At 56.6% G+C, this 15196-nt stretch overlaps 1 protein-coding gene across 1 annotated transcript; it reads left to right on the top strand.

Annotated features, from left to right (window-relative positions):
* Nucleotides 1-3318: 3318 nt before the first annotated feature.
* Nucleotides 3319-10266, top strand: LOC137308915 (ras-related protein ORAB-1-like; the record flags this gene model as incomplete). The annotated part of the gene is given in 6 exon segments (XM_067977360.1): nt 3319-3391; nt 4108-4203; nt 6868-6963; nt 8218-8323; nt 8326-8348; nt 10029-10266. Coding segments are annotated over 6 exon segments (541 nt in total), but the record flags the coding sequence as incomplete, so codon positions are not given.
* Nucleotides 10267-15196: the final 4930 nt, after the last annotated feature.

The following is a 15196-nucleotide window of genomic DNA, read 5'->3' as shown; positions in this document are numbered from 1 at the left end:
TTTGATGTTGAGATTCTACGTGGATGCGAAACTTCTTGATTTTCCTTCCCTCCATTTAGATCCCAACACACTAAATACGGAACACACACACACACGTGAACGTAACTGGAGTATTGTGTCCAATTCTGGGCACCGCACTTTAGGAAGGATGTCAGGGCCTTGGAGAGGGTGCAGAGGAGATTTACCAGAATGGTCCCAGGGACGAGGGACTTCAGTTATGTGGAGAGACTGGAGAATCTGGGATTGTTCTCCTTAGAGCAGAGAAGGTTAAGGGGAGATTTAATCGAGGGGCTCAAAATCATGAGGGGGTTTTGATCGAGTAAATAAGGAGAAACTGTTTCCAGTGGCAGGAGGGTCGGTAACCAGAGGACACAGATTTAAGATAATTGGTGAAAGATCCAGAGGGGGAAATGAGGAGAATGTTTTTTTACGCAGTGAGTTGTGATGATCTGGAATTCACTGCCTGAAAGGACGGTGGAAGCAGATTCAATAATAACTTTCAAAAGGGAATTGGAGAAATACTTGAAAAGGAGAAATTTGCAGGGCTCTGGGGGAAAGAGCAGGGGGGAGTGGGACTAATGGGATAGATCTTTCAAAGAGCCAAATGGCCACGTTCTGTGCTGTAAGATTCTAAAATTTCCTGTCGAAACTTGGGGGGGGCTAATGACTGTCTATTGACTAAAACAATGGATTACACAGTGACGCACTGTGTGTGTGTGTGTGTGTGTGTGTGTGTGTGTGTGTGTGTATTGAAAACAGATCACACACTCGCAGTTAAAAGCAATGTTCCATGCTGCTTGTGAGCTATTTATGTGAAGCCACATAACACAGAGTTGCTGTTTATCCTTTCTGTCAGTGTGCCCTTGCCCCTCTGACAGTTTTTTGTTTAAAGAATCGTTTAAATCCCTCGGTCAGATTTTTCCTCCAGTTTTAAGTTGGAATCGTAGAATGTTACAGCACAGAAGGAGGCCATTCGGCCCATCGTGCCTGTGCCGGCCCTTTGAAAGAGCTATCCAATTAGTCCCACCCCCCCTGTTCTTTCCCCATTCCTATGGAATCTGCTCCCCTTTCAGGCAGTGAATTCCAGATCTTAACATCCCTCTGCGTGAAAAACATTCTCCCCATCTTCCCTCTGGTTCTTTCACCAATTATCTTAAATCTGTGTCCTCTGGTTACCGACCCTCCTGCCACTGGAAACAGTTTCTCCTTATTTACTCGATCAAAACCCCTCATGATTTTGAACACCTCGATTTAAATCTCCCCTTAACCTTCTCTGCTCTAAGGAGAACAATCCCAGCTTCTCCAGTCTCTCCACATAACTGAAGTCCCTCATCCCTGGGACCATTCTGGTAAATCTCCTCTGCACCCTCTCCAAGGCCCCGACATCCTTCCTAAAGTGCGGTGCCCAGAATTGGACACACTACTCCAGCTGAGGCCTAACCAGTGATTTGTAAAGGTTTAGCATAACGTCCTTGTTTTTGCATTCAGTGCCGCTGTTTACAACGCCAAGCATCCCATACACTCTCTTACCCACCTTATCGACTTACCCTGTCACCTTCAGAGATTTGTGAATATGCACCTCCAGATCCCTCTGCTCTCACACCCCCTCAATATATTACCTTCTAGATTATACGGCCCCTCCATGTTGTTCCTCTTAAGGTGCATCACTTCACACTTATCCGCATCAAGTTACCTCTAATATTTCTCTCCATACCCGCCTCCCTTAAAAGCGCTGTCTCTCCCTGGGGTACGGGGTTCCGCAGGCAGGGCTACCGCACCCGAGCAGCCATTCTTCACGCACGAGCCCAGACAGTGGCCGTTGGCAATTCGACCTGAGGGTGCATCGCAGACGAATCCACTCCGGTCCTGGCTCGACATTAACGCACGCACGAGGGTCCCGCTCCTGATTGACACCCAGTGGCACCCTGCCGCAGCGTCTAGCCATCGGGCCAGACTGCGATCCCCTTCACAGTCGAGCAGCCCGTCGACACTCGCCCTCCGGGCCTCGCGCAAGTGGAGCGGCCCCTTGGGGTGAGGTACAGGGAGGGTGCCCATGGAACCCGTTTACCCACAGCGAGAGTCGGGGGCTGGAGAAAGTTTTCAGGAAGAAGGCATGACGGTAACCAGAGACCCTGTCTGTACATAAACATGCTGCGGGGATTAATGCCGGGGTCGGGGCCAGGACTCGGACTAGACACACACTGAGTCTCAAGGTTACCTTGTTACCGTACATGTGCGATTCTCTCTAACCAGAGCAATTAAAATCACTAACAGGTAACTAAATTACTTATGTAGCCAGACCCGCACTGTACAGAGCTTCAGTATAGAAATTTGCTGGTTACACTAGTTACCCGGGTTTCAACTGGTCACTTTATAACTTGTCCCATACGATGTACACGTTATGTGATTTTTTTTTTCACAATGCTATTTTTTTCTTGTTTGTGGGATCATGCTGTGCACGGTAGGGAGGTGACATTTCCCCACACAAGACAAGCCACTGCCTTTCACTGGCTCTGACGTGCTTTGTGACCTTTCTCAGAGGTGTGGTAAGGTGTTATGTAAAGACTCCCTCGTACCAGACCATCACTGTGTGTGAAGGAATCACAGACCCCCGTCCCATCACTGTGTGTGTGTGGGAGAATCACAGACACAGACCCCCCGTCCCATCACTGTGTGTGGGGGAATCACAGACACAGACCCCCGTCCCATCACTGTGTGTGGGGGAATCACAGACACAGACCCCCGTCCCATCACTGTGTGTGAGGGAATCACAGACCCCCCCCCCCCCGGTCCCATCACAGTGTGTGAGGGAATCACAGACCCCCGTCCCATCGCTGTGTGTGGGGGAATCACAGACACAGACCCCCCGTCCCATCACTGTGTGGGGGAATCTCCGATTTCCATCGCTCCACCATTGGCAGCCGTGCCTTCAGCCGCCTGGGCCCTAAGCTCTGGAATTCCCTCCCTAAACCTCTCCGCCTCTCTCTCTCCTCCTTTAAGACACTCCTTAAAACCTCCCTCTTTGACCAAGCTTTTGGTCACCTGTCCTAATATCTCCTTATGTGGCTCGGTGTCTGATTTTGTTTGATAATCGCTCCTGTGAAGCACCTTCTGACATTGAGATTGAACCAATCAGTGTTATACTGGGAGGAGGGGGGGAAAGTTTACTTATTCCCAGGGAGATTGTTTCAACCTTTGCAGAAGTTTCAGGACAGGAATCATGTTCACTCAGGTGGAGGGTGGGCAATTGGAGGTGCTCCTGATCTTAACTTTCCGAGCCGTTTCTCTCCTCTAACACTTGTCGCTTGTTGGTTTCAGTGATTATCTGTTCAAGTTGCTGCTGATTGGAGATTCCGGGGTTGGGAAATCTTGCCTGCTCCTTCGCTTCGCAGTAAGTGCCACATTCCTCACCCCGTTCCCGGTCTTTTGTGCTCATGGAGCTGAGGCTTATTAGTCCAGAGTACCCAGTGTCACCATCAAACACTCCCGGGGCAGGTACAGCATGGGTTAGATACGGAGTAAAGCTCCCTCTACACTGTCCCGTCAAACACTCCCAGGGCAGGTACAGGGTTAGATACAGAGTAAAGCTCCCTCTACACTGTCCCATCAAACACTCCCAGGGCAGGTACAGGGTTAGATACAGAGTAAAGCTCCCTCTACACTGTCCCATCAAACACTCCCAGGGCAGGTACAGGGTTAGATACAGAGTAAAGCTCCCTCTACACTGTCCCATCAAACACTCCCAGGGCAGGTACAGCACGGGTTAGATACAGAGTAAAGCTACCTCTACACTGTCCCATCAAACACTCCCAGGACAGGTACAGGGTTAGATACAGAGTAAAGCTCCCTCTACACTGTCCCGTCAAACACTCCCAGGACAGGTACAGGGTTAGATACAGAGTAAAGCTCCCTCTACACTGTATCATGTGAGTTGAGTGTAATTTCCTTTTAGTTTAATGGTACCACTGTCAGCGACAGTGGCTCCAATTCCCTGGACAATGAGTTTCCTCCCGTGTGTGTGTGTGTGTGTGTGTCTCTCTCTCTGTGATTGTTTGATGCCTTGAGCTGCCATGTATAAAAGGTTCATTTGATGTGTTCCTTTTCCAGGATGACACCTACACAGAGAGTTACATCAGCACCATCGGGGTGGACTTCAAGATTAGAACCATCGAGTTAGACGGTAAAACCATCAAACTACAGATTGTGAGTATTGCACCTCAATCAGGGCAGGGCAAAGATTTCTCACTGGTTGGAGGCATTGAAATCCCAACAGGTCCTAAGCTCCTCACAAATCAAACCCACCTCCTCCCCCGTCCCCACCTCGTCCCCCGTCCCCACCTCGTCTAATTGCCCTTCTTACATATTGTGAGTATTGCACTCACATTGTACAACTTGAAGACCCTTGGGATAGAAGTTTCATCGAGTCTACAGCACAGAAACAGGCCGTTCGGCCCAACTGGTCTCTGCCTGTGTTTATGCTCCACATGAGCCCCCTCCCTCCCCACTTCATCTCACCCTATCACCATATCCTTCTATTCCTTTCTCCCTCATGTGTTTATCCAGCTTCCCTTAAATGCATCCATGCTATTTGCCTCAACTACTCCATGTGGGAGTGAGTTCCACATTCTCACCACTCTCTGAGTAAAGAAGTTTCTCCTGAATTCCCGATTGGATTTATTAGTGACTATCTTATATTTATGGTCCCCAATTTTGGACTCTCCGGCAAGTGGAAACACCTTCTCCACGTTTACCCTATCAAGCCCTGTCATTATTTTAAAGACCTCGATCAGGTCACTCCCTCAGCCTTCTCTTTTCTGGAGAAAAGAGCCCCAGCCTGTTCAGCCTTTCCTGATAAGTATATCCTCTCAGTTCTAGTATCATCCTTATGAACCCTTTTTGCACATTCACCATTGCCTCTTTATCCTTTTTATAATATGGAAACCAGAACTGTTCACAGTAACTCCTAGTGTATAGTCTGACCAAGGTTCGATACAAGTTTAACATAACTTCTCAGCTTTATTCTGTCTCTAACCCGTGCTGTACCTGCCCTGGGAGTGTTTGATGGACAGTGTAGAGGGAGCTTTACTCTGTATCTAACCCTGTACCTGCCCTGGACTGTTTGATGGGACAGTGTAGAGGGAGCTTTACTCTGTATCTAACCCGTGCTGTACCTGCCCCGGGAGTGTTTTATGCTTAAACTGGTTGCTAAAATGGGAAACTTTTCCATCCCCTGCCTTAATAATGGGTCTATTTTTTAAAATTTTTACCTCTAATGTCTCTGCTGGTATTTGACCAGTGGACAAGTTGAGTCTGGCGTCTCTCTGCTGATGAAGGCAGGGCTTGCTGCCCGGTGATTGACAGTCCGTGGCTGAAGGCAGGGCTTGCTGCCTGGGTGATTGACAGTCCGTGGCTGGAGGCGGGGCTTGCTGCCCGGGTGATTGACAGTCCGTGGCTGGAGGTGGGGCTTGCTGCCTGGGTGATTGACAGTCTGTGGCTGGAGGCGGGGCTTGCTGCCTGGGTGATTGACAGTCCGTGGCTGGAGGCGGGGCTTGCTGCCCGGGTGATTGACAGTCCGTGGTTGGAGGCGGTGCTTGCTGCCCGGGTGATTGACAGTCCGTGGCTGGAGGCGGGGCTTGCTGCCCGGGTGATTGACAGTCTGTGGTTTGAGGCGGGGTTTGCTGCCCGGGTGATTGACAGTCTGTGGTTGGAGGCGGGGTTTGCTGCCCGTGGTGATTGACAGTCTGTGGTTGGAGGCGGGGCTTGCTGCCCGGGTGATTGACAGTCTGTGGCTGGAGGCGGGGCTTGCTGCCCGGGTGATTGACAGTCTGTGGCTGGAGGCGGGGCTTGCTGCCGGGTGATTGACAGTCCGTGGCTGGAGGCGGGGCTTGCTGCCTGGGTGATTGACAGTCCGTGGCTGGAGGCGGGGCTTGCTGCCCGGGTGATTGACAGTCCGTGGCTGGAGGCGGGGCTTGCTGCCCGGGTGATTGACAGTCTGTGGTTTGAGGCGGGGTTTGCTGCCCGGGTGATTGACAGTCCGTGGCTGGAGGCGGGGCTTGCTGCCTGGGTGATTGACAGTCCGTGGCTGGAGGCGGGGCTTGCTGCCCGGGTGATTGACAGTCCGTGGCTGGAGGCGGGGCTTGCTGCCCGGGTGATTGACAGTCCGTGGCTGGAGGCGGGGCTTGCTGCCTGGGTGATTGACAGTCCGTGGCTGGAGGCGGGGTTTGCTGCCCGGGTGATTGACAGTCCGTGGCTGGAGGCGGGGCTTGCTGCCCGGGTGATTGACAGTCCGTGGCTGAGGCGGGCTTGCTGCCCGGGTGATTGACAGTCCGTGGCTGGAGGCGGGGCTTGCTGCCCGGGTGATTGACAGTCCGTGGGTGTCTCTTCCCTTGATTTAACCACTTGTGAAATCGGCCTGTTTCACAATCCTGCCTCCAAACAGAAGCTGGGTTCAGAGACAACTTATGGAAACAGAGGAACAGGAGTAGGCCATTCAGCCCTGCTTTTGGCCCGTCCTCCTCCCAGAGGCAAGGCCAGTCGCTGGGAGCTAAGGTCCAATCTCCATTTATGGGTGAAGACGGTGAGTGATGTGAGGTGTCCCTGCCGACCCGGACCCTCCCCTCACTTGATATCCACATAACCACGTCCCAGCAAGATAGCAATTGGAGTGGGGGGGGATCCCCCCTTCTTCCCCACCCCATCTCAGGGGCATCAAGCCTGTTGTTATATCCTTCCTGCTTCTTTGTCTGCACAGACCGGGGGTAGACCCTGAGAACCCCAGCCGGTGTGTATCAGTGCCACTCCTCCAGGTGCGGGAATGCTGATATCTCCGCCCTCTCACTCTGACTGACTTGTCCTCTTTCTTGTCAGTGGGACACGGCTGGTCAGGAACGATTTCGAACCATCACGTCGAGTTACTACAGAGGAGCCCATGGAATTATCGTCGTGTACGATGTTACAGACCAGGTAAGGCAAACTGGAGCAAAGTCCTGTTCGACAATCGAAGCCCATCCCTCCAGTCCCAACTCTCCCTCGAAGCCCATCCCTCCAGTCCCCAACTCTCCATCGAAGCCCATCCCTCCAGTCCCCTAACTCTCCCATCGAAGCCCCTCCCTCCAGTCCCCAACTCTCCCATTGAAGCCATCCCTCCAGTCCCCTAACTCTCCCATTGAGCCCATCCCTCCAGTCCCCTAACTCTCCCATCGAAGCCCCTCCCTCCAGTCCCCTAACTCTCCCATCGAAGCCCCTCCCTCCAGTCCCCTAACTCTCCATCAAAGCCCATCCCTCCAGTCCCCAACTCCCCATCGAAACCCATCCCTCCAGTCCCCTACTCCCCCATCGAACCCATCCCTCCAGTCCCCTAACTCTCCCATCGAAGCCATCCCTCCAGTCCCCTAACTCTCCATCGAAGCCCATCCCTCCAGTCCCCTAACTCTCCCATTGAAGCCCATCCCTCCAGTCCCCTAACTCTCCATCGAAACCCATCCCTCCAGTACTCTAACTCTCCCATCGAAGCCCCTCCCTCCAGTCCCAAACTCTCCCATCGAAGCCCCTCCCTCCAGTCCCCTAACTCTCCCACTGGGACATTGTGCGATGTACCTCAGACTGGGCATCTAGTCTCCTGTGTCAGCTCTCTCTCGGCAGCTAACCTTGTTTGATATTCCATACTCACTTGTGTACTGAACATTCCTGCCTATCTTTGGCTAATGGAGTCCTTTAACCTCTTGGAACTCCTGTAATCCCTCCCTCCCTCCCCAAAATGGAGGGGTGAAGGAAATCGGGGGATGCGCAAGAGGCCAGAATTGGAGGAGCGCAGAGATCTCGGAGGGCTGTGGGACTGGAGGAGGTTACAGAGATAGGGAGGTGGGGGGGGGGGGGTGTGCGAGGGCCATGGAGAGATTTAAAAACGAGGATGGAGAATTTTAATTCGAGGTGTTCCCGGACCGGGAGCCGATGTAGGTCAGCGAGCACAGGAGGCGATGGGTGAACGGGGCTGCGGGGGGTAGTTAGGATACGGGGGCAGGGTTTTGGATGAGCTGAAGGTTACGGAGGGTGGAAGGTGAGAGGCTGGCCAGGAGAGCATTGGAATAGTCGAGTCTGGAGGGAGCAAAGGCCTGGATGAGGGTTTCAGCAGCAGAGACAAGGGACGGAGAAGGGTCCCATTCTCAGTGCCCCCTGCCCCAATTGTGCGTTCTAACCCTCCCCGTTCTCTCCCAACAGGAGTCCTACAATAATGTCAAGCAGTGGCTGCAGGAGATCGATCGCTACGCTAGTGAGAATGTGAACAAGCTGTTAGTGGGAAACAAATGTGACCTGACGACAAAGAAGTGGTGGATTACACGACAGCGAAGGTGAGTGTGCGGGGGCAGAGAGAGCGGGCGTCAGACCCTCGCCCCTCCATTCTGTGTCTCCCCCCCCCCCCCCCCCCCCCCCGCCATAGCACTGACTATCTCTGGGGTACGGGTCTCACACACACGACTCTCACTGGGGTACGGGTCCCACACACACTGACTCTCACTGGGGTACGGGTCCCACACACACTGACTCTCACTGGGGTACGGGTCCCACACACACTGACTCTCACTGGGGTACGGGTCCCACACACACTGACTCTCACTGGGGTACGGGTCCACACACACTGACTCTCACTGGGGTACGGGTCCCACACACACTGACTCTCACTGGGGTACGGGTCCCACACACACTGACTCTCACTTGGGGTACGGGTCTCACACACACCGACTCTCACTGGGGTACGGGTCCACACACACTGACTCTCACTGGGGTACGGGTCCCACACACACTGACTCTCACTGGGGTACGGGTCCCACACACACTGACTCTCACTGGGGTACGGGTCCCACACACACTGACTCTCACTGGGGTATGGGTCCCACACACTGACTCTCACTGGGGTACGGGTCCCACACACACTGACTCTCACTGGGGTATGGGTCCCACACACTGACTCTCACTGGGGTACGGGTCCCACACACACTGACTCTCACTGGGGTACGGGTCCCACACACACCGACTCTCACTGGGGTACGGGTCCCACACACACTGACTCTCACTGGGGTATGGGTCCCACACACTGACTCTCACTGGGGTACGGGTCCCACACACACTGACTCTCACTGGGGGACGGGTCCCACACACACTGACTCTCACTGGGGGACGGGTCCACACACACTGACTCTCACTGGGGTACGGGTCCCACACACACTGACTCTCACTGGGGTACGGGTCCCACACACACTGACTCTCACTGGGGTACGGGTCCCACACACACTGACTCTCACTGGGGGACGGGTCCCCACAGACACTGACTCTCATTGTGGTACGGGTCCCACAGACACTGACTCTCACTGGGGTACGGGTCCCACAACACTGACTCTCACTGGGGTACGGGTCCCACACACACCGACTCTCACTGGGGTACGGGTCCCACACACACTGACTCACTGGGGTACGGGTCCACACACACTGACTCTCACTGGGGTACGGGTCCCACACACACTGACTCTCACTGGGGCACGGGTCCCACACACACGGACTCTCACTGGGGTACGGGTCCCACACACACCGACTCTCACTGGGGTACGGGTCCCACGGACACCGACTCTCCCTGGGGTACGGGTCCCACACACACTGACTCTCACTGGGGTACGGGTCCCACACACACCGACTCTCACTGGGGTACGGGTCCCACACACACTGACTCTCACTGGGGTACGGGTCCACACACACTGACTCGGATACTGGGGCACCCCTCTCCCTTGCTCTCCTCTGGCTCCTTCGGGCTGTGTTGCGATCCCAGCCGGCGAATTCTGCGTCAGGCCGATTGGGATATTCGACCTCGGTGGCATCGCGGCAGAGCCCGTGCTGCCGTCCCCGCCCAGCAGGGAGACTCAGAATTGCGACACCTTCGCAGTATTGGTGGGGGGGAAGGGGGAGGGTGGACACTGTGAGTGTATGTGTGTTAAACTAAGAGCTCTGCTGTGTTTTTTTGTTCCCCTCTCCGGCGGCAGGAATTTGCCGATTCCCTGGGGATCCCGTTCCTGGAGACCAGTGCCAAGAACGCCACCAACGTGGAGCAAGCCTTCATGACCATGGCGGCCGAGATCAAGAAGCGGATGGGTCCTGGGGCACGATGGGGAGCGACAGGCCCAACCTGAAAATCGACAGCACCCCCGTCAAACCCTCGGGAGGGGCTGCTGCTGAGAGGAGGGGGAGGGGGGGGGGACGGGGTGGAGTGGAGGGGGGCGCGGGAGGGGAGGGGAGGTCCCAGCGGCCTCTTCCCTCCTCCGGGAGCAAAAAAAAAAGTGGGGGGGGGTCGTTGGTGGAGGGGGTTGGGGGGAAGAGAGGAGGGATCGGCAAGCTAATGGCAGCCCCCCACCCCCCCAACCTTTCCCCCCCCCCCTCCGAGACAGTCCCTTCCTCCCGGGAGCAGGCCCGTCTCTCCTCCGCCCCCCCCCCCCCCTCCCCCTGCCCCCCAGACTCTGTCAGTTCCCGTCACGACTGCCAATCCCAGCCCCGTCAAAACACACACCACGCGCAGAGAGAGAGAAAACAAGCAGCAGACTGAGTGAACCTTGTTTCTAGCTCCCTCCCGTCTGTTTCCTGTGTCTGTCTGTCTGTCTGTCTGTCTGTGTGCGTGTGGGTTTATTTGCGCATCTTTCCGTCTGATACTAATAATTAAAAGCTCGTTTCGATTTAGGGTCTTTCCTGGTCGAATGCAGGATTGTCGATTTTCCAGTAACTACCAATTTTTCTACTGACCAGACTCTCCCTCCCCTCTCCCCCCGACACCCCACAGACGATCCCCTCCCCTCTCTCCATATACCCCCAGACGATCCCCTCCCCTCTCCCCCATATACCCCCTGACTCTCCCCTCACCTCTCCCCCATATGCCCCAGACTTTCCCCTCCCCACTCCCCCATATACCTCCTGACTCTTCCCTCACCTCTCCCCCATATACCCCCAGACTTTCCCTCCCCACTCCCCCATAAACCCCCAGACTCTCCCCTCCCACTCCCCCATATACCCCAGACTCTCCCCTCCCCACTCCCCTATATACCCCCAGACTCTCCCCTCCCCTCTCCCCTATATACCCCCTGACCTCTCCCCCTCCCCTCTCCCCCATACGTTCCCAGACTCTCCCCTCCCCTCTCCCCTATATACCCCCTGACTCTCCCCTCCCCTCTCCCCCATACGTTCCCAGACTCCCCCCTCCCCACTCCCCCATATACCCCCAGACTCTCCCCTCCCTCTCCCCTATATACCCCCTGACTCTCCCCTCCCCTCTCCCCCATACGTTCCCAGACTCTCCCCTCCCCACTCCCCCATATACCCCCAGACTCTCCCCTCCCCTCTCCCCCATATACCCCAGACTCTCCCCTCCCCTCTCCCCCATATACCCCCAGACTCCCCCCTCCCCTCTCCCCCATATACCCCCAGACACTCACCTCCCCTCTCCCCCATATACCCTAGACTATCTCCCCCCCCCCCCCCCCCATATACCCCCAGACACTCACCTCCCCTCTCCCCCATATACCCCCAGACTCCCCCCTCCCCTTTCCCCCATATACACCAGACACTCACCTCCCCTCTCCCCCATATACCCCCAGACTCTCCCCTCCCCTCTCCCCCATATACCCCCAGACTCCCCTTTCCCCCATATACCCCCAGACACTCACCTCCCCTCTCCCCCATATACCCAGACTATCCCTCTCCCCAGAAAAAAAAAACACAGGGCCAATCAGGGGAAAAAAATACTCTGGAAAATTCCTCCTGACCCCCTCGGTCGATCAAAACCCGGTCCCGGAGATTACACGATCACAGCGGTTGACGGAATTTCTCCGCCCTCCTTTGACGGAGGGGGTGAGGGGGCTGTGCTGATGGACTGGGGGAGGTGGCGTCCCCCTCTGGTTTAAAAGGTGACAGGTTCAAAAAACCCATTGGCGTTTTGTAACCGGATAAACTGACCAGTGGGGAACGAGTGTGGAGGGGTTCTGTTTGCTGCTCCGGTCAGGCACCTGATTCTGGTTCCCAACCCCCTCCTCCCCCTGCTCAAGTCATGAAAGGTGGATTCTGTTTGTTAAACTCCGGCCTGCTCCACACGTACGTTTCTCGCCCCCCCACCCCCACCCACGGAACGCTAACGACTAGAAGGCCCCCTGGAGTTTGATCCTCGGACTGTGTGGGGTTAACTGGTCTCTTCCCCCCCATTATTATTGGATTAGGGAGAATGGAGGGAAGCCAGGATTCCTGTCACTGATCACTGTCCGGTGACCCCCTTGCTGGGCGAGGACGGGGGGGGTGGGGGGTTCGGGGGTTCGAGCTGGGGCTGTGATGCCCCCTGCAGTCGAAGATCCAGGCGACACTCGCTGCCTGGGCTCAAAGTGAAGAACCGGTGGGACCCTGTGCTCCGGGGAAGGGACGATGAGGGGGATAAAAGGCTGTCTCTGTTACTGGAACGGTGTCTCTTGATTGGCCGATCCCTTCGAGATTAGACTGAACTCTCAGGAGGGGAGTGAGGCGGGTGGTGGAGGGAGGGTGGGGAAGGGCGGGTCGATCTCTCTGAGGTTGGGCTGATCTCTGGGAGGGGTTTGGTGGTATGCGTTCTCTGTCTCTCTCTCTCTCTCTGTCACTTTCTCTTTCTTGTCTCTTTCTTGGTCTGGCTCGCCCTACCCTCCCCCTCTCTTTCTCTCTCTCCCCCTCCCTCCCCCACCCACTATCCCTGCCTCCCTCCCCCTCCATCCTCCCTCCCTCCCCCTCCATCCCTCCCCCTCCATCCTCCCCCTCCATCCCTCCCCCTCCATCCCTCCCCCTCCATCCCCTCCCCCCCCTCCATCCCTCCCCCTCCATCCCTCCCCCACCCTCCCTCCCCCACCCTCCCTCTCTCCCTCCCTCCCCCCTCCCCTCCCTCTCATCCCTCCCCCCTCCCCCTCCCTCTCTCCCCTCTCCCTCCCTCTCTCCCCTCCCTCTCTCCCCCTCCCTCTCTCCCTCCCCCTCTCTCCTCCCCCTCGCTCACCCCCCTCCCTCCCTCCTCGCTCCCCTCCCACCCCCTCGCTCCCCTCCCTCCCCCCTCGCTCCCCTCCCTCCCCCTCGCTCCCCTCCCTCCCCCCTCGCTCCCCTCCCTCCCCCCTCCCTCCCCTCCCTCCCCCTCGCTCCCCTCCCTCCCCCCTCGCTCCCCTCTCCCTCCCCCCTCGCTCCCCTCCCTCCCCCCTCGCTCCCCTCCCTCCCCCTCGCTCCCCTCCCTCCCCCTCGCTCCCCTCCCTCCCCCTCGCTCCCCTCCCTCTCCCCTCTCTGTCCCCCCTCCCCCTCTCTGTCCCCCCTCCCCCTCTCTGTCCCCCCTCCCCCTCTCTGTCCCCCCTCCCCCTCTCTGTCCCCCCTCCCCCTCTCTGTCCCCCCTCCCCCTCTCTGTCCCCCCTCCCCCTCTCTGTCCCCCTCCCCCTCTCTGTCCCCCCTCCCCCTCTCTGTCCCCCTCCCCCTCTCTGTCCCCCCTCCCCCCTCTCTGTCCCCCTCCCCTCTCTGTCCCCCCTCCCCCTCTCTGTCCCCCCTCCCCCTCTCTGTCCCCCCTCCCCCTCTCTGTCCCCCCTCCCCTCTCTGTCCCCCCTCCCCCTCTCTGTCCCCCCTCCCCTCTCTGTCCCCCCTCCCCCTCTCTGTCCCCCCTCCCCCTCTCTGTCCCCCCCCTCCCCCTCTCTGTCCCCCCCTCTCCCTCTCTGTCCCCCCCTCTCCCTCTCTGTCCCCCCTCTCCCTCTCTGTCCCCCCTCCCCCTCTCTGTCCCCCCTCCCCCTCTCTGTCCCCCTCCCCCTCTCTGTCCCCCCTCCCCCTCTCTGTCCCCCCTCCCCCTCTCTGTCCCCCTCCCCCTCTCTGTCCCCCCTCCCCCTCTCTGTCCCCCCTCTCTGTCCCCCACCTCCCCCTATCCCCCCCTCCCCTATCCCCCCCTCCCCCTATCCCCCCCTCCCCCTCCCCCTATCCCCCCCTCCCCCTCCCCCTATCCCCCCCTCCCCTCCCCCTATCCCCCCTCCCCCTCCCCTGACTCTGGTCCTGTATCTCTGTATAAGTATAATGTATATAATAGATCTCTGACTCTCTCCCAATGGTTTATTTGTGTTTTGAATATCTTTGCATTTCGAATGTGAGCACAGGTCCAGACATCTTTCTTTTTGTAAAAAAAAACAAACGAGTTTTCTGCAGTTATTATCGAAGGTCGTTCGCGGTTATCATGATTTTAGAACTTGTGGCTTTATATAACTGAAATAAAGTCTCTCCTGGATCTCCGTTTTCTGAAGATGGTCTCGGTCTTTCAATCAAGTGGGGCTGGTCCAGACGGGGAGGGTTGAACAGAGTGCTGCTCCCCTCTACCAGGGCTTCATCGCACACTCGCTCACCAACACACACTCACACCAGCCAACTCTCACAGACGCTCACCGACGCACAATCACACAGACGCTCACCAACACACACTCACATCGACACACTCTCACAGACACTCACCAACACACTCACACAGACACTCACCAACACACACTCACATCAACATACTCTCACAGACGCTCACCAACACACACTCACACAGACGCTCACCAACACACACTCACATCGACACACACTCACAGACGCTCACCAACACACACTCACACAGACACTCACCAACACACACTCACATCGACATACTCTCACAGACACTCACCAACAGACGCTCACCGACGCACACTCATCAGCAATCTCGCACAGGCGCTCACCAAAACACGCACAGACACCAACACATGCGCACACTAGCGTACTCGCACCGACGCACATTCGTACTGGCACATTCGCACGAGCACTCACTAACACACACACTCGCACAGACACTGGAGTGGGGCTCAAAGCCACGAGCTGACTCGAGAGGGCAGTGAGACTGAAAGGAGCAGCATCTTCAATCAGGTATACCCTTCCGCAGGATCCTGGAGGAAGAGGAGCGCTCCCTGTGGGCTCTAGTCTATGTACCAGGACCTTGAGGCCCCACTGTATACTGGGCAGGAGGTGTGCAAGATGGAGGTAAGATAGTTAATGAACAGGTTGACAGACGCTGCAGGAGAGACAGTTGGAGAGGACAGTGGTGAGGGGGATTGGGGGTAATCCTTTGCAAGGGCTCAAGGAGGGGCAGTGGGAGTCAAGTTGGGCACCAGGATGCCTTTAAGGTGTC

Source organism: Heptranchias perlo, unplaced genomic scaffold (genome assembly GCF_035084215.1).
Source record: "Heptranchias perlo isolate sHepPer1 unplaced genomic scaffold, sHepPer1.hap1 HAP1_SCAFFOLD_1435, whole genome shotgun sequence".
NCBI lineage: Eukaryota > Metazoa > Chordata > Chondrichthyes > Hexanchiformes > Hexanchidae > Heptranchias > Heptranchias perlo.
The sequence above is the reverse complement of the archived record's forward strand: the minus strand, read 5'-3'. Positions and strand labels throughout refer to the sequence as shown.